Consider the following 20478-nt stretch of genomic DNA (forward strand, 5'->3'; position numbering starts at 1 on the left):
CCATTCATTTTAGTAAGGCCGTTAAAAAACGAAACAAAACAACAAAAACACTGTGGCAGTTCCTTGTTCCATTCCTCTTTAACGACTAATCTTGCGCCAAATTCTGCGGGAGACATAGGATATCTTTAAACCTTTCCGGTATTTGTAAAATACTTCGGCCAGTTAAAACTCTCCCACCCCAAGAATATGTGTCTGTCGTCTTTTGTGCCTTTGTTAAAAATCTATTGGTGAATGGAGGAACGGTCAAAATAATTTTGGTGCATTGTTAAAGAATGATTTCCTTTTTTTTTTTTTTTTATCTCTTTGGTTCTAAATCCAATGAAGCTGATGTCAAATTTGCCTTTTATTCTACTGGATTCGATGTAATCCACTATATATTCTACCATAATATACTCATGTTAGAATCGTAATACGATCCAACGAAGGGGCAATCTACGTGGTCGTATGACCGGTCTGCTAGAAATCTTAACCAAATCTCTCCCAAATCACAACTTTCTGTCTTAATTAAAAAAAAAAAAAAAAAAAAAAGGGGACGTGTTGGATTATGTCCCACATGCCACTAAAAATATGGTGTGGCTGCGGTTGGAGTACTTTTTTGATTAGAACTGTCCAGTTTAAGGTTAACCTGGGGTTTGAACTATAACTATCGTAACACTACTACTATTGCTACAACTACACTCATTCGCAGAAATTGATACCAGTTATACTCCGTGCCCCTCAAATCAACGCCATCTCCCCACCTCTTTACAAATATATGTCAAGTGACATGCTATCGTATTACAATAACAACATTGATAGATTTTAATGACGATAATATTAGATGACGTCGCCCTCTCTTCAATTCTTGCCTGATGGAATTATTCCGAAGTCATTATTATATAGTTAGGTGCTCAACTAGTCATGAGCTTATAACAAGCTGTTCACTATTTTTCACGTGATTCACCGTCTTGGAGAATGGTAGAATATGGATAAAAAGACGCTCATTCTGTTCCAGAATACTGATTGGGTGATTAGTTTCAAAGAGCCTGATATTGTCTGCTCACTGTTTTAGTCTTGTAATGAAAGGCACGACGTCGTTCTTGGCAGTCATCTCTCATTGCGACTGCATGTTATATATATATATATATATATTATATATATATATATAAAAGTGAAGTTGTGTGTCTGTCTCCTACGATTTAGATTCCTAACTACTCCCACATTTTGCGGTGCAGTTTAACCAAAACCGGGTATCTTATAGTCGTGATTCATATCGAACCCTTCTGGGTATTAGCGCGCGCGTCTACGATGAGTCTACGATTTAAAAAAAATTTACCATCATTTTTTTCCATTTTAATGCATTTTTTCGCTATCATATAAGGGAAGTAACTCTCTAAAAATGTCTACGATGAGTCAACGATTTTAAAAAAAATTTACCATAATTTGTTTTCCATTTTTTTGCTATTTTTTGGCTATAACTCTCTAAAAATGCTTATATAGTTATTTCCCTTACAAACTCGAGCAATGCCGGGCAATAGTGCTAGTATATATATATATATATATATATATATATATATATATATATATATATATATATATATATTATATATATATATATTATATATATATATATTATATATATATATATTATATATATATATATAATATATATATATATAATATATATATATATATATATATATTATATATATATATATATATATAATATATATATATATATTATATATATATATATAATATATATATATATATAATATATATATATATATATATTATATATATATATATATATATAATATATATATATATATTATATATATATATATAATATATATATATATATACATATATATATACATATAAATATATACATATACATAATGTGAATTTGTATAATATACATACATATTTACATGTGTGTACTTATATGTACACATATATGTATACTTATATGTATATGCACACACACAGATACACACCATCATTTTAACATACATTTTTCCATTCTTGCACGGTTCAGATAGGATTCATTGAGGCAGATTTTCTATGGCTGGATGCCCTTCCTGTTGCCAATCCTCAGCTCTGTTTCCTTGTAAAGTAATATTTTCCCATGGCTGGACCTGTTTTCCTGGAAGATTATAAATGAAAGGCATTACTCGTATGATGATAGTACTCATAAATACCATACGATGTCAAGACAAGGATGAACTAACACCCACACATCCATATACAAACATATTTATATATATATATATATATATATATATCATCATCATCATCATTTAGCGTCTGCTTTCCATGCTAGCATGGGTTGGACGGGTCAACTGGGGTCTGTGAAGCTGGAAGACTTCGTCAGGCCCAGTCAGATCTGGCAGTGTTTCTACGGCTGGATACCCTTCCTAACGCCAACCACTCCGCGAGTGTAGTGGGTGTTTTTTACGTGCCACCTGCACAGGTGCCAGACAGAGCTGGCGAACGGCCACGAATGGATGGTGCTTTTACGTGTCACCGGCACGGGGCCAGGCGATGCTGGCAACGGACACGAACGGATGGTGCTTTTACGTGCCACCGATACGGGGCCAGACAGAGCTGGCAAACGGCCACGAACGGACGGTGCTTTTACGTGTCACCGGCACGGGGGCCAGCCGTGGCTGGCAACGGACGCGAACGGATGGTGCTTTTACGTGCCACCGACACGGTTGCCAGACAGAGCTGGCAAACGGCCACGAACGGACGGTGCTTTTACGTGTCACCGGCACGGGGCCAGGCGAGGCTGACAACGAACACGAACGTGCCACCGACACGGGGGCCAGGCAGAGCTGGCAAACGGCCACGAGCGAATGGTGCTTTTACGTATCACCGGGACGGGTGCCAGACGAGGCTGACAGCGGACACAAACGGATGGGTCACTTAACCCCTGCTTTCTGATATATGATTTGATCTTGATTGTTCTCACTGGTCTTGCCGGGTCTTCTCACGCACAGCATACTTCCATAGGTCTCAGTCTCTGGTCAAATATATATATATGCATGCACACACATACAAATATATAATGGGGTTTCTTTCAGTTTCCATCTACCAAATCCACTCAGATATGTACATTTATATATATATTGTGTTTACACCTTTGTCCCTGTGTCTAACCATCTGTCACTCACCTTTCGTGTGCTTACAAACTTATTCTTCCACCCTTCCCAAACCTCTGCCCCTATTCTCGTATACTCATCCTCTGGTACCTTGAAAGTAATACCCTTACACCTTGTCACTATTGTTACGAAACGGACGGAATCGCCCGCCGTCGTCGCTCGCCCCGAACGGCTCACCAGTTCGCCACGGAACCCAAAGAGGAGGAGAGAGGAGAGAGATACAACAACTACCACAACCCCAGCAGCACAGAGATACAGAGGCACAACCCGAGATACAACCCAAAGAGAGGCAAGGCAACAGAGACACTGGCTTATATATTCAAACAACAGTTTATACGACAATCAATGGTTACAACATCAAATACATTTAAGGCAGACATTTAAAGGAAGACATGCACGTGACTACCCAATACATCATGCAACAGATCAACGCATAATACAACAGCATTTCAAGAGTACACGTCCGAAGACAACAGTTCTTTAAAGTCTCTTTCTGAACATCACAGATAAAGTCACATCAACAAGTCCTTTACTCAATTCTGAACATAAATACCACAACTCGATAATCGACATATCGACAGTCCTTGACTGTTCTCTTCACTGTTCAATACACCGTGACACATATCAATGCACAACACATACCTCAATTCCTAATTGAATCTGCCAGTGTCCCATTCCTCTCAATCCTGCCAATTCCTCTGAATACTGCTAAATCCTTCTGTACATATCCCTTCTGCATATTCCAATCGCCTGCTCCTCAAATCCCAAGGTCCCTGCTGATCTGTCCAAGATCCGTCTGTGTTCTTCCACGACTGCTCAACCGACCGCAAGATCCGTCTGTGTTCTTCGACGACCAACTACCAACTGCCAGACCTCACTTCGTCTCTGTCCTTCTTCCACTCCCTCATCTCCCTCTGTCTATATCGCTCCTACCCTTTCTAACTGCTCTCTGATTCCTTACTCTATCTATATCGCCTCAATCCCTTAGCCTCTCTATCTGTCCCTTACTGCTTATCCTTTCTATTTGCCCTCTGCTCTTACTCTATCCCTTTTCTTTCACTTCTCACTGACCCTCTTATCAACCACACGAGGTCACAGGTCATTCCAAAACCCATCAGTCCTCCATTAGACAAAGAACCCGTCACATTTTCACCAGACATGATGGTGCCATTATTCCTATGTGGGTCAGAAACACTGCACTAATTAAACCCGTAACACTATCATCTTTATCTTCCTTTTCCGTTTCTCCCACCTACTCTTATTTAACGTACCTCCTTTACTGCAAAGTACCTGCTCCTGTCCCTCTTTCATGCTTTATCCTCTCAACACCTATTATAAAGCCTCCCCCTTTCTACTACATCCCCACATGGGACCAATTTCTTGCAAGTTACTTGGTGACCTCATTAATGCTAACACCTGGGCGAAGTGCTTAGCGGTATTTCGTCTGCCGTTACGTTGTGAGTTCAAATTCCGCCGAGGTCAACTTTGCCTTTCATCCTTTCGGAGTCGATAAATTAAGTACCAGTTACGCACTGGGGCCGATGTAATCGACTTAATACCTATGTCTGTCCTTGTTTGTCCCCTCTGTGTTTAGCCCCTTGTGGGCAATAAAGAAATAGGTACTACACAATAAGAACCTATTACACTCCATAAAGTGGTTTGCATTGGGAAAGGCATCTAGCCATAGAAACCATGTCAAGGCAGACACTGTGGAGGGATGTGGTTTAGTGGTTACGGTGCTGGACTCATGATTGTAAGATTGTGGTTTTGATTCCTGGACCAGGCAACGTGTTGTGTTCTTGAGCAAAACACTTCATTTCATGTTGCTCCGGTCCACTCAGCTGACAAAAATGAGTAATCCTGTGATGAACTGGCGTCACGTCCAGTTGGGGAATTTATACGCCATGGAAACCGAAAAACCAGCGTTTATGAGTCGGCATGATTCCGAGGAGGTAACTGAACCAAAAGCAACCATGTGCTGCCATCTGTTTGTGCACTACAGAATTAGTCTGGGAACTTTTTAATACATCATCATCATCATCATCGTTTAGCGTCCGCTTTCCATGCTAGCATGGGCTGGACGGTTCGACTGGGGTCTGGGAAGCCAGGAGGCTGCACCAGGCCCAGTCTGATTTGGCAATGTTTCTACGGCTGGATGCCCTTCCTAACGCCAACCACTCCGTGAGTGTAGTGGGTGCTTTTTACGTGCCAGGCGAGGCTGGCAACGGCCACGATTGGTTGGTGCTTTTTACGTGCCACCTGCACGGAGGCCAGTCGGGGTTGCGCTGGCAACGGCCATGTTCAGATGGTTCTTCCACGTGCCACCGGCACTGGCATCACAACTACAATTTCCATTTGATTTTTGAGCGATTTCAATTTCGGTCTGCTTTTCCATGCTTGCATGCATTGGATGAGAGTCATTGAGGTAAATGGCTGTGTAATAAGAAGTTTGATTCCCAGTCACATGGTTCTGGGTTCAGTCTCACTGCATGGCACCTTGGGCAAGTGTCTTCCACTGTAGCCTCCGGCTAGCATGAAAACACTGATGTATGACAGTCCTCCAATTCACTAAATCCTGACAAACTGCCTAATGAGGATGATATACACATATATTATATTTCAGGTTCAGTCCCATTACATGACACTCTAGGCCAGTGGTTTTCAACCAGGGTTCCGCCAGTACAGTCCAGGGGTTCTGCAAGAAGTTACAAAACTGCTAAAATTGGCAGTAGTTTTTAATTCTCATGTGCAGATGTGTGTGCATAAGACTATTAAATTATTGCACAGGGGTTCCTCGAGCCAGTGAAATGTTTCCTTGGGGTTCCGCTCCAGCAAAAAGTTTGAAAAGCACTGCTCTAGGCAAATGTCTTCTACCATAGCCCTTGGCTGACAAAGCCTTGTAAGTGGATGTGGTAGACAGAAACTGAAAGAAGCCCATCATATGTTTGTTTTTCTATATATACATGTTTAAGTGTTGCTGTTCCCTTGCTTTGATACTTCATGGTATTTGTGTCACTGTCATGTGCCCTACATTTCCAATCTTCCATGGAAGCATGTATAGTTATGGAGTAAAATTATCCTTTTAGGAAACAGGAGAGGGTTTGCAACACGAAGAGCATCTGGCTGTAGAAAATCCACCATGAACATTAAAATGTGATGATTATATTCTCTAAGTAAGATTTTTCACTAAGCTGTTAGAGGCTTAGAAACTCTCTTCTCTATCTTAGAATGGATTAATATTCTTGTAATATGTACATATGTAAGTGCTGAATCTATTCAAAGTAAAATTTTTCAAGCATCATTTTCAAGTTTTTAAGTAAAATTTTCATTAATCTCTTAAAAAAACTTACAAACTCACTTCTCTATGGCATGAGTTGGATGGTTCAACACAATCTGATAAGCCACAGAGCTGCTTTGAGCTCCAGTGTTATATATTTTTTTTTTTGGTAAGGTTTCTACAGCTGGTTGCCCTTTTTGGTGCCAACTACTTTACAGCATGTATTGGCTGTGTTTTTCATTGCACCTGTACTAGTCACTTCACCAGGTAACTCACAAAACCAGACCCCTTAATTTAGTGGGAATGTATTGAGAGTGGTTATGCAAGATGTTGAGAGGCAAAAGTATGCTAGAGATTTGGGAATAGGTGTCCTACTGTGGAGGAGATTCATGACTACTCCAGCTAAAAAGGGGAAAAAGATGGTGGGGATGAAGTGTCAAAGTACAAGGTACAAGAAAGTGAATATAAGAAGGAACAGTGGATTAAGAAGGGTGAATAGGCAAGTTGACAAGAATTTGATAGGAGAGTAACAGGCAGTGAAAGATAGATACAGAGGTAAATGTTGCGAATGGTAAACACAGGTAGAGGTGCACTCAATGGTGACTCTCAGTTTGTGGGGAAGGTGAAGGAAAATGGGATTGAAATAAAGAAGAGGTGATAAGTACATAAAAGTAGGGATGTGCAACAGTATAAAGCCACAGATAGATGATGTGTGAGGTGGAGTGTTGGGTGAGAGAGGGATGTACAGTATCAGAGATAGAGGTCAGAAGTATGTAGGGGTGGATATAGTGTATGATGAACAAGGATCATGGTAAAGGGAGGGTAGCAATGGCAGGTATGAGAGGATGTTCTGGGGAAAGGAGCATTCGGCGGAGAATAAAGTTGTAAGGGATGATATTGAGAATGCAGGATGGGTGGTAGAGCAAGTGGTTTCCAGGGGAGAGATAACTGGTGGCACAAAAGGGAGATAAGACTTGTGCAGTTCTACTTTCATATAATTACAGAAGCTGAGTAAATACTGTGGTAGTTAGAAGAGTAATGGAAAGACAGGTGTTAGGAGGATGAGATGTAGGGATTGTTTGACAGGACTAGATTGGGTGCAAAGGTATAGGCATAAGTGATATACTTTTAGGATCTTTTATAAGGCGGCGAGCTGGCAGAAACGTTAGCACGCCGGGCGAAATGCTTAGTGGTATTTCGTCTGCGTTACGTTGTGAGTTCAAATTCCGTCAAGGTCGACTTTGCCTTTCATCCTTTCGGGGTCGATAAATTAAGTACCAGTTACGCACTGGGGTCGATGTAATTGACTTAGTACCTATGTCTGTCCTTGTTTGTCCCCTCTGTGTTTAGCCCCTTGTGGGTAATAAAGAAATAGATATACTTTTAGGATCTCATTTTTGCTGAGTCTTTTTGAGCATGGCAAATCAGCAATCATGTCAGGCTTCTATAAAGCTCAGCTTCCTGAGACTGGTCTTCACTACTCCCCCACCACCATCTTCCTGGGCTTCTCTTTCCTTCAGGTTCCATCCACATTTAGCAATCAGCATTTCTTCATATAGCAGTCCTCATCTATACGCAACACATGATCATACCAGCTCAGTGTTCTCTCTTGTTCATTACATCCAATTCTTTTATGCCCCATCTGTTCGTGGCCGTTGCCAGCCTCGCCTGGCCCCCGTGCCAGTTGTACATAAAAAGCACCATCCGATCGTGGCCGTTGCCAGCCTCGCCTGGCCCCCATGCCGGTGGCACGTAAAAAGCACCATCCGTCCGTGGCCATTTGCCAGCTCCGTCTGGCACCTGTGCGGGTGGCACGTAAAAAGCACCCACTACACTCACGGAGTGGTTGGCGTTAGGAAGGGCATCCAGCCTTAGAAACACTACCAGATCAGGCTGGGCCTGATGCAGCCTTCTGGCTTCACAGACCCCAGTTGAACCGTCCAACCCATGCTAGCATGGAAAATGGACGCTAAATGATGACTAGGATGATGATGATGATTTCTCTCAACATATTTGCACTTTGTCATACACACATTTACATTGCACATCCAACAGATTATGTTATCTTAATTTATGAGGTAGTATCAAAATGTTCCTTTGTTATTTCTGTAGCATGACAGCACGTGGTTGTGTGCACAGTGAGAGCTAGTAGTGACTTTCATGAAGCAGTGAGCTGAGTGACATCACAGTGTTACGAAAGCGACCAGATCTGTGGAGCGTGAAGAATTGGATTCTTCACTGAGCTCTCCTTACTTGTGAGTTTCTCACCTAACACAGCATGGTATTGCTTCTGCATCTGCCCTGTTAGCTAGATTTAGCACCTGCCAACTGAAAATGCAGTTCAAAGGTTGCCGTTTTAACACTGTTGTTGAGATTAAGAGCAAATTGCAGAGGCTCCTCAACTTGCTTATGGAAAATGACTTTCAGACCAGATTCCAAAAGTGGCAGGAACACTGGGACTGGTGTATTGCTGCACAAGGTGACTATTTTGAAGGAGATTATGTTAAATCTAGGGAAATAAGTTGGTTTTTATTACATGGAAAAATGTGAGCAAGAGAAATAATATTCTTAAGATTATAAACCGGGAAAAGTACACCACAAGTCATTAAACTTGGAAAAGTTCAAGATATGTTTTTACATCTGGTAAAGTACAGAACAAAAATTTTTACTTAAAATATTGCAGCTAAGGATAAAATATTTAGATTTAGAAAATATTAGCTTTTATTAAAGCTAATTATTATTTGTTATCTGTTACTTCTATTAATAATAAAAAATAACTCAAAATATTTTTTGCACTTCAAAAAAAAAATTCATCTTTTTAATTTATTAATTAATAATTAGAAATTTGAAAATAAGTTATAAAACATAATAGTAGTACATAATTAGTACAATAAGTAGAATAATACAAAAATTAGTTATATATTACAGTAAAATCTACCTATAACAAGAAATTCACAGTAAAATTTGCTTGAGTTATTGCCAAGTCTTCACATTTTTAGTCTTGACCCAATGCTTATTTTTTACATAATGAATTTGCTTACCATATATACTATTCTACTTTGCATAAAACTTTAGCTATATTGGTACTTCTGGCTCTCATTTTTTAAGTATTCTAGTATGTCAATATTTTAACAAAATGATGGTACCTTTTTTAATTATAATGTTACTTTGTAAATTAAAATCAAACTATTTTTAATATTCAAATTTTATCCTTATCTATAATATTTTAAGTAAAAATTTTCTTGTTCTGTGCCTTACCAGATCTAATAAGTTGTCCTGGACTTTTCCAAGTTTATAATCTTAAGAATATTATTTCTCTTGCTTGTATTTTTCTATGTAATCCCATGCTTTTTCCAGGCTGTGCTATTATTCTAATTGATAATGTGTCAATTAATAATTTAAGATTTTACCTTGTTGAAAATTGTTTATTAAAAACAAAAGTGAAATAAAAATATTAATGGGATTTGAGACACCCTCAAATTTGAAAAACAAACACTCATAACTTTTTTCTTTTAAAACTTCATTGCATGTGATTGATACCATGAAATTCCTAGAATTGAGATCTATCCCTTAAGCTTAATTGAAATATAGTTTGTTTTTAGAATAAGAAAAAAATTCAATTTTTTGCCTTACTTATATTTTTTTCCATGATATTTTACTTCAACTTTTTTGATACAAATTTTAGTTGCATGGGACCAAAACTATGAAATTCCTCATGCTTTCTTCTATTGTTGAAGCTAAGATAAATATATTTTGCTTTTAAAATAAAAAAGTTATTTAGATCTAAACTTGATTGGAGGTGTTACTCTCCTATAATGTTGCTACAAATTTTGATGTAAACTTTTTTCTACTGGACCAAATCTCAACTTTTTTATGCCCAAATGTAATTAGGGACTAGTCCTCTTCATAAATGTTAAGTTTTCAATTTGGTTAAGAACTGTATTAGCGACAAAGCTCTGAAGATGCTGTGTGTGAGTAAACTGCAGCCTTAAGAATATTATTCAACTATTACCGTAGTTGAATGATTAAACATAACTAGTCTGGGAACCTTTTGATAGCACCTTGTATGTATGTATACACACACACATATATTTATATACATATTTACACACTCACACACATATGTACATATACATCATGCATACATATACTCACTTCAACACACTCATACATCATTAATAAGTAAACTGGAACAACAAACAGCATTTTGAACTTGCAGAAAGTGAAACTACAATATTCATACTCATTATTAGGAAGGGCATCCAGCTGTAGAAACTGCCTAATCAAGATTGGAGCCTGGTGCAACCATCTGGTTCACCAGCCCTCAGTCAAAATCGTCCAACCCATGCTAGCATGGAAGGCAGACGTTAAACGATGATGATGATGATTATTATTAATTGCACAATATTTCTCTTATTTTGAAAACTTATTCAGCTGCCATATGGTGTATGTAGATTCCTTTCTGGGTTTTATTTTTTAAAAACTTTTTTAATGAAAAGAATTTTTAAAATTTCAAATTCCTATTTGTGATGTTGAAAAAACATTGAAGGCCTTTTTTGTATTTTTAATTGTTAAGGCATGATAAAAATGCTTGAGGTGGAATTAAGAATCAACACTTAAATGAGTAATATGCCAAGAGTTGTATTCAGATTAAAATTTTGGAGGTGAATAAATTATGTAAAGAAATAAAGAAATTTACTCAGTGGTTTGAATTTATATTGAGTAGACAGGTGTGTGTGTACTCGCATACAAGGTGGACCAAAAGTCATAGTACAAAATAAGTCCAATATGCTCTGGGATTGTCAAAGACATGCTTCATATTTTCTAAAATTGAATAAAATAAGGATGAATACACACGTACATGTACATGGATAATAATAGCAATAATAATGATTTCAAATTGTGGCACAAGGCCAACAAGATTAGAGGAGGGGCTGAATTGATTACTTAGACCCCAGTGCTCAGCTGGTACTTATTTTCTCAACCCTGAAAGATGAAAGGCAATGCCAACCTTGGCGAAATTTGAACTCAGAATGTAAAGATGGGTGAAATGCCCTAAGCATATTTCCTAGCATGCAAATGATTCTGCCAGCTCACCACCTTAACAAATATAAATGAAATGTCAAATTTCCGCCTTATATATATATATATATATGTTCTGAGACCCCCTTCGGTCATGACACAGACCATGGGATTGCACCTTGAAAGTTGCCCTCCCAGGCATAAGTCCAGGCAAGGTTGTTTATGGAAGACCAGCAGTCACTCATGCATACCAGCCTCCCCTCTCCACACCACCAATGTTATCCAAAGGAAAGGCAACGGCCGATACAGCTTGGCACCTGTGACATCACAACTCATTTCTACAGCTGAGTGAACTGGAGCAATGTGAAATAAAGTGTCTTGCTCAAGAACACAACACGCAGCCTGGTCCGGGATTCAAGCTCACAACCTCATGATCGTAAGCTCGACGCTCTAACCACTGAGCCATGCACCTTCAATATATATATATATATATATATATTCTGCAGTATTTGGTATTCTAACAAAACATCTATATTAAATTGGATATAAAAATTGCCTTTTGATATTAATACTGCTTCTGTTGCTAATGATGATACACACATACACATAGAGGGTGTCCCCAAATTAAGTCAACCAACTCTTTTCAAGTTTGTCAAAGCAAAATATTGTTACATTTCAGATCCAAGCGTTGCAATGCAATGGTAAAGGAAACACAATTATGACACTACCACATTTGTTCAACATGACCACCTTTATTTCGAACCACAGTGTTAAGTCTAGGTGCAAATGCTTCACATGTAGCATGCAGTTGTTCTTGCAGAATCAAAGTCCATTCCTGTTGCAGTTATGCCTTCAAAGTGTTGAGTGAAGCATGAGCAGTGCTTGAGATCCTTGTCTCCAAAATGGACCAAACAGAAAAATCCAATGGGTTGAAACTGGGGCTTCTTGAGGGCCATACATCTTTACCTATAAATGATGGAATGTTTATCTGAATCCAATGTTGTGTCTGTTTGAAGCTGTGGGATGGTGCCGAGTCCTGTTGGAGGCTCCAAGGTGTACCTTGAAAGTGCTCATCTCCCCATGGAAGCAGTTTAGCTTCAAAAATGTTACTAATGTATCACTGGGTGTTAATTTTAGCACTCTAGGGCACAAAAACAAGGGGAGGCCTTCCAGTGGCTGTCACAGCCACCCAGACCATAACTGACTCTGAATTTTGATGTTGATTTATGAGTCTACCCTTGATGGAGCCTGACACACTCCAAAGTTGGTCATTCTGTCTGTTTGATGTCAAATTTCTTTTCCTCGGTGAAAACCAGGTTGGGCAGCATGCCTTCAACAATTTGATGCAGGATAAGATGACTTCTCTCCTGTCTCATGGCCTTATAAACTTGCATAAGCTCATGACATCAGATCATCTTGTAGGGGTGGGTCCTGAAATCCTCCTTCAGCACTCTATACATCGATGCTTGGCTTACTTTTACTGTGGCAGCCAGTTTTCTGACTGAATGACAAGGATTTCACCATTTCTTTTCTCTGGTACTTTTGATAAACTGAGGGATCTGCATACTTCTTTTTTTGGCCATGTCCAGGTTGATCAGCAGTGGAATCAGTCTCTTGAAATTTCTTGATAATTTTCCAGACTCTTGTCAGCTAATTTTAAGCTTTTTTTCTATAGCCGTATTACTTTTGCCTCCTTTGTGGAGGATTATGATTATATAATATAGTAGGAGTGAAGAGAAGTAGTAGGTGTGAGGGGGGAGAAATGAGAGTTGAGCCCATGTGGCGCAAAGGAGCAAAAAGAGAAGATTAATCCCTGTTCACGGCGCAAACAGGAGTCCGGATGGCCCCTGTGCAAGAACAATATGAAAACAGATGTGTTGCAAAGAGTGAATAGAGCAGAAATGGTGCGAAACCGGGGTGTCATTGCCGAGTCGGATGTCTCAGAGGTGTTCCGTGAACCACAGCATAATGTAATGTGTACTGGTTAGATTAAGTGTAGTATTAGTTGTGACAACTGGATGCTTTTCTTAATGCTAAACACCAGGAAATAGAAATGAAATCAGTTAAGCAAAATCAAGCTAGGTCTCATGTCAAATCTCTATTCTGTAATTGGTGCAATTCTTTTAAACACACATATTTGGATATGAATTAGAGCATTTAAATATGCTAATTTTTCGCATTTAATTGGAATGCAATACTGTGGTACTGCTTAGTTTTGTTATCAATATTTTGGTTGGCCTTTCCCCCAAGGTCAGCTATACCTTTCATCCTTTCAGGGTTGATAAAATAAGTACCAGTTGAGCACTGGGTTTGATGTAATTGACTAATCCTCTACCCTGAAATTGCTGGCCTTGTGCCAAAATTTGGAACCAATATTTTATTTGGCCAATTCAGTTAAATCTATGCTTTACTGAGCTGCAGCTTGGGCAAGTGTTTTCTACTAGAGCATGATAACTTTACTCATCCCCTCAGTGAGGCTCAACATTCTGAGATCAGTCTATTTCTTGCATGCTCCTAGTTTTAATTGCTCTTGAGCATTAACTGCTTAATAAAATCTACTATTTCCTCTACAACACTTTTGTGTCAATAGTTTACATTAGGTACTCTGAAATGAGTTTCTACCTCTGCCTTTTCTGCATATCAAGCATGGCCATTTTCTTGTGGTGGTATAGTCCAGACTTTTTCTCCACTTACTGATACTTCAGTCTTTGCTAAATTTATGTTGAGGCCTCTTAGTTTTTGCCTCTACATTTGGAATTGTTACTATCATTTAACATACATTTTTTTTCTTGGTTGCATAGATTAGATGAAATTTGTTGAGGTAGAATTTCTACAGCCAGATGCCTTTTTTGTTACTAGTCCTCACTTGTTTTCCAAAGAAAAAGATCCCTTCAAATGTTTACATTTAATGTGGTTTTATTTCCTTTATTGTCAAATTATTTCCCTGAACCATTTACAGTTTTAACGAATTGACATTCTTACCTTTCCATGTATTTATGCTTTTTTAAAATTTTTTGCCAGGTTTGCCAGATGCTGCTAAAAAGCCAGACAAAATCAGTGACTTCAGCAATGACCTCAACACCAATCTATCACTGTTAACATCTCTGGAACAGGAGTCTGATAGAATAACTTTCCTCGATGATTCTGGCCCAGAGAAGCTGGAAAATATGTCTGACAACCCTATACCCAAGTTAAGTGCAGTTGACAGTTTAGAAGTATTTTCTGATCCTGACAGTGGTAAGTACTATTTTATTGTCCTACCTTCAGTATAATCCCTTCCAACTGCTCACACGCACACATGTACATATACATGCTCATGCACACACACATGTATACACAATTTTATTTACTCTACGAAAGTAGTCTAGTTCCCAACCACATAGTTCTTGGTTCAGTTCCACTGCATGACACCTTGTGCAAGTGTCTTCTATAGCCTTGGGCTGATGAAAACCTAGTGTGTAGAATTGGTAATGGAAATTGAAAGAAACCCATCATATATATATATATATATATATATATATATATACACAAACACGCACACACAAACACACACACACGCGCATTTATATGTGTCTGTATTGACCCCCCCCACCACTACTTGACAACTGGTGTTGGTGTGTTTACATCCCTGTAACTTAGTGGTTCGATTATTAATTCTGATGCATTAGGCTTTACTAAAAATAAGCACTGGGATTGATTTGTTAGACTAAACCTTTCAAGGCAGTGCCCCAGCATGGCTACATTCCAGTGACTGAAACAAGTAAAAGATAAAAGATTACATACTGGATATGAGTGTATGTATGTGTGTCTGCCTGTCCTAGCAATGCTAACAGAGGATCCAGTTATAGAGATCATCATCATCATCATCATTTAACATTCGCTTTCCATGCTAGCATGGGTTGGACGATTTGACTGAGGTCTGGTGAACCAAACTCCAATCTGATCTGGCAGAGTTTCTACAGCTGGATGCCCTTCCTAACACCAACCACTCCAAGAGTGTAGCAGGTGCTTTTACGTGCCACCGGCACGAGGGCCCTGTTTGGTGGAACTGGCAACGGCCACGCCCAAATGGTGCTTTTTATGTGCCACCTGCACAGGAGCCAGTCCAAGATGGTAACTAAAATATACATGGATTGTGTAAGTAGCAAAACTTGCTGAGATAATGCTGGCTCCAGTTTTTCATTAGCTAACAGGGTTTGTGCAGGGAGTCCAGGACATACCTGCCATGGACAATAACCCCCTGAGAACAACAGATGATGATTTAAAACTTCTTAATGTTAGAGAGGGGGTGTTATTAACCAAGAGGGTTAATTGTCTTAGGGGGTAGTTTCCGTCAGTGGGAATTGTCCTATCTAGAGTAATTGTACTTGGTGGGCAATTGTCCTGATACATGTGCAAGAAGTAATGGAAAGATTTTAAATAATTATCTACGATCACATGCTTTATGCTTTTTATACAACATCTGTGCTACTAACATGACAATAAAATGAACATAAAACAAATAAAATAATGATCTCTACCTCCCACATCCAGATACATAGACATAATGACTGTTTCTCTGACATATTCATTTTCATTTTTACAGTTTTGTAAGAGGTTGCAATATAGATAGGCATAGCCATACTGGTCACAGCTGGTCGTTTGTTGTCTTAGTGATTGATATATATATCTTAGTAAACGATACATAACTATCTACTTATTATAAACTGTCCTTACAACCATTATAAATACTTGGTAATTGGAGTAATTGCCTATCTGCATCTAGTTCTGTCTCATTATATTCTGAATACTATTATTATCCTCTTAGTCAACTTTAACTTTCATTCCTCCAAGATCAATAAATACCAGTTGTAAATTATGGTCAAACCAAGACCTTAGGTGCCAGTAATATCAGTTATTATTTCATATAATGTAATTATCATCATCATCATCATCATCATTTAGCGTCCGTTCTCCATGCTAGCATGGGTTGGACGGTTCGACCGGGGATCTGGGAAGCCAGAAGGCTGCACCAGGCTCCAGTCTGATCTGGCAATGCTTCTACAGCTGGATGCCCTTCCTAACGCCAACCACTCCGTGAATGTAGTGGGTGCTTTTTACGTGCCACCTGTACTGGAGCCAGGTGAGGCTGGCATCGGCCACGGTCGGATTGGTGCATTTTACGTGCCACCTGCACATATTATCAGTTATTTCATATAATGTAATTATATTGTGCTTTAACCTTAGTAGTAGTAGTAGTATTGGTGGTAAGGATTGATTGCCCGACTGTTTGGTCAGTAATTTAACTACATTACTGTTATACATCATTATTCAATCCTTAGGCATTCAAACTGACAACATCCTGCCTAAATACTCTACCTGTTTTATGCTCAAGCCATCCAGATCCAGCCTCTCGCACCTACCCTACAACGATATTCTAAACATAAACAATTGCATCATCAAAATTTCAAAGCTATGAGATACTCTCTTTACTTTCAGTCATTTGACTGTGGCCATGCTGGAGCACTGCCTTTAGTCGATCAAATTGACCCCAGGAATTATTCTTTGTAAGCCTAGTACGTATTCTGTTGGTCTCTTTTGCCGAACTGCTAAGTTACGGGGATGTAAACACACCAGCATCGGTTGTCGAGCAATGTTGGGACAAACACAGACACACATACACACACACACACATATATATATACACATATATACATTGGGCTTCTTTCAGTTTCCGTCTACCAAATCCACTCACAAGGCTTTGGTTGGCCCGAGGCTATAGTAGAAGACACTTGCCCAAGGTGCCACGCAGTGGAACTGAACCCGGAATCATGTGGTTGGTAAACAAGCTACTTACCACACAGCCACTCCTGCACCTATAATGCATAATTAATTTAAAACAATGAGAATAAATAAACATATTATTGATAGAGTAATCTGAAGGGTAAAGGGTTAACAATAAACAAGTACGTTTCTTTATCAAGAGAACATTTCAAGCTTCATTCAGGTGGATTTTACTCTTACACTTATTGTCTTATTGCAAGCATGGATAAGGAAACATTAACCCTTTAGCACTTCAACCAGCCAAATAATCTGTTCCAAATATTCAATCTGTTTTATGTTCAAGTCAACCAGATCCAGCCTATCAAATCATTGTAATCTTGAGGCTATGAGATAAAAGGGTAAGGGTAAAGACCCCCTTCAGTCATGAATGACCATGGGATTGCACCTAGAAAGTTACCCTCCTAGACACAAGTCCGGGCAAAGTTGTTTATGGAAGACCAGCATTCGCCCATGCATACCAGCCTCCTCTCTCCACGCCACCAGTGTTATCCAAGGGAAAGACAAAGGTCGATACAGCTTGGCACCAGTGACGTCGCAACTCATTTCTACAGCTGAGTGAACTGGAGCAACATAAAATAAAGTGCCTTGCTCAAGAGCACAACATGCAGCCCGGTCCGGGATTCGAGCTCACAACCTCACGATCGTAAGCTCGACGCTCTAACCACTGAGCCATGCGCCATGAGATAGTGCTTGATTAATGCAGAACAATGTGGATAAATAAGCTTCTCTGCTTACAAAACCCATGAACTAAATATTCATCCTGTTCAATCATGACACTTCTTTACCACCATCTCTCTTTTCCTATTGGGTTAACCCTTTAGCATTCAGTTTTCTTTGTCAAATGTAATGTTTATTTATTCACATTGCTTTGAATTAGTCATGCATTACCTTGTAGCTTTGAGGTTTCAGTGACATGATTATTTATTTTGAGAATAATATTGTAAAATAAGTGTGAGATGTCAAATCTGGCCAACTGGAAGATAAAACAGGCAGATCATTTTGGCTGGATACAGCTGGTTTAAATGCTAAAGGGTTAACCATGTATCTCCCTTACAAGGCACCTGTACTTATTCCTCTATCATATTTTAACTTCTCGTCACCTGGCATAAAACCACCTCCTCTAATACTATCCCTCACCTCAGTTGAGGGGTCTTGTATCACGAGTTGCTTAGTAACCTGTAAAAGGCTTCCAGAATACTGTAAAGTGGTTGGTTTTAGGAAGGGCATCCAGCTGTTGAAACTATGCCTAAGCAGACATTGGAGCTTGGCAATGTCCAGTCCACAGCAGTATGGAAAATGGATATTAAACAGTGATGGTAATGAATGATGGGTTCCTACAAGACTATAACTTAACGTATTTGACGGCATATTAGACGCACCCTCGTTTCATGTATTTTGTTATGATCATAAACTTTGTTGTATCCAACCTACCTCCGTATATACACAAACTCGTAATGATCATGTGCATTCCGTAGTTTTACTCCTCACCGTCAGATGGCATCGAGTTAGGGTTCCGATCAGCTGATATTAGTAAACGTGTGTCATGGATCGCAGCCTAACAATTTACGGTAGATTGCTTTGATTTTTACGATAATTAGTATTTTAAAGTAATAATACTGGTAATAATAATAATAATAATAATAATAATAATAATAATACCAATAAAATAATGATGCATGAGTACGGAAAATATCATTAAGGCGTTAGCGTAGGTAGAAATATTTATCGTAAGCTAGGTTAGTGAGCGTCTGGGAGAAGATTAGCCTACGGGAGGGTCTTGACTTCGCATATTAGATGCAGGGCGATTTTTTGAGCCAAATTTTTTGGAAAAAAGTGCATCCTATATGCCGTCAAATACGGTAACTATAAATTATTGAGGTTGTTCAACTGCAAATCATTAATCTAAGTTCATCAAGCAAAACTAAAATACATCTTGTCTAAACTTAATCCATCTTTCTTTCTAGATCTGGTGACATATAGCGGAGATGAATCAGAAATTGATGATGACGACGACGACGACGATGATAATGACCAGAATTCTTTACATTCGGTGCGACACATTACAAAAATTGAACTTCCATCAACTGTGACTGTTCTGCTTACTGAACATGGCAGCAAAGTATATATTGTTGGGACAGCACACTTTAGTCTGGAGAGTCAGGAAGATGTGGCAAAGGTTTGTTTGTACTCTTACTGTTGTTGATTACCTTAACCCTTTGACTGTGGAAAACTGGGCGTAGGAGTGGCTGTGTGGTAAGTAGCTTGCTTACCAACCACATGGTTCCGAGTTCAGTCCCACTGCGTGGCACCTTGGGCAAGTGTCTTCTACTATAGCCTCGGGCTGACCAAAGCCTTGTGAGTGGATTTGGTAGACGGAAACTGAAAGAAGCCCGTCGTATATATGTTTGTGTATATGCTTGTGTGTCTGTGTTTGTCCCCCCAACATTGCTTGACAACCGATGCTGGTGTGTTTATGTTGCCGTAACTTAGTGATTCGGCAAAAGAGACCGATAGAATAAGTACTAGGCTTACGAAGAATAACTCCTGGGGTCGATTTGCTCGACTAAAGGTGGTGGTCCAGCATGGCCACAGTCAAATGACTGAAACAAAAGAGTAAAAGAGTACACCTACTTATAATTTCATTACTATGGAAAGCAGTTTTGTATACCAATCTGGATTTTGTTGAGGAATGTCACGTGTGAAACTATTTCCTGTTGAGTTATTGAGGCTTCGTTACTTTTTGATAGAAGAATCATGAAATTTAATTTCCTTGTGAAAGTGTTAAATACTGAGGTGTGCTTTAAGATTATAGGGTATGCTAATGATTCTACCAACTTGCTACCTTTGTTAGGATTATATCATGATTAATTGATGATTAAGTAATTTGACTCCCATAATCCATTACTTAAAACTTCATATCATATTGATGAGAGTTTTTCAGAATATCAATTTTTGTAGACTATTTTGTCCATTTTTTCCTGTGGTTCAGTGTTTGATAATTTTAAAATTTACCTGTTTTGATAAAAGACAATTCCTTTTAATAATCCTTGTAAATAATTTGAGACTTATTCTCAGCTATGTTTGTCCTAAAAGAAGATGTAAGGAACATAACTGTTTTATAAGTAATGCAGATCTCATTACAAATACTAATGAAAAAAAGGCATCCGAGGGGTGATGCATACCCTGTGCACAGATAAATTTTTTCACAAG

The 20478-nt window shown here is 38.8% G+C and overlaps 1 protein-coding gene across 2 annotated transcripts in view; it reads left to right on the forward strand.

Annotated features, from left to right (window-relative positions):
- Nucleotides 1–20478, forward strand: part of LOC115210198 (traB domain-containing protein) — a 43996-nt gene that overhangs the window by 2816 nt on the left and 20702 nt on the right. For both annotated transcript variants that reach the window (XM_029778666.2, XM_036501864.1), the window contains exons 2-3: nucleotides 14467–14682; nucleotides 19233–19444. In XM_029778666.2, coding sequence (XP_029634526.1) covers nucleotides 14467–14682; nucleotides 19233–19444 — 428 coding nt within the window. The remainder of the gene's footprint in view (nucleotides 1–14466; nucleotides 14683–19232; nucleotides 19445–20478) is intronic.

The sequence above is a fragment of the Octopus sinensis genome, linkage group LG4 (assembly GCF_006345805.1).
Source record: "Octopus sinensis linkage group LG4, ASM634580v1, whole genome shotgun sequence".
Taxonomy (NCBI): domain Eukaryota; kingdom Metazoa; phylum Mollusca; class Cephalopoda; order Octopoda; family Octopodidae; genus Octopus; species Octopus sinensis.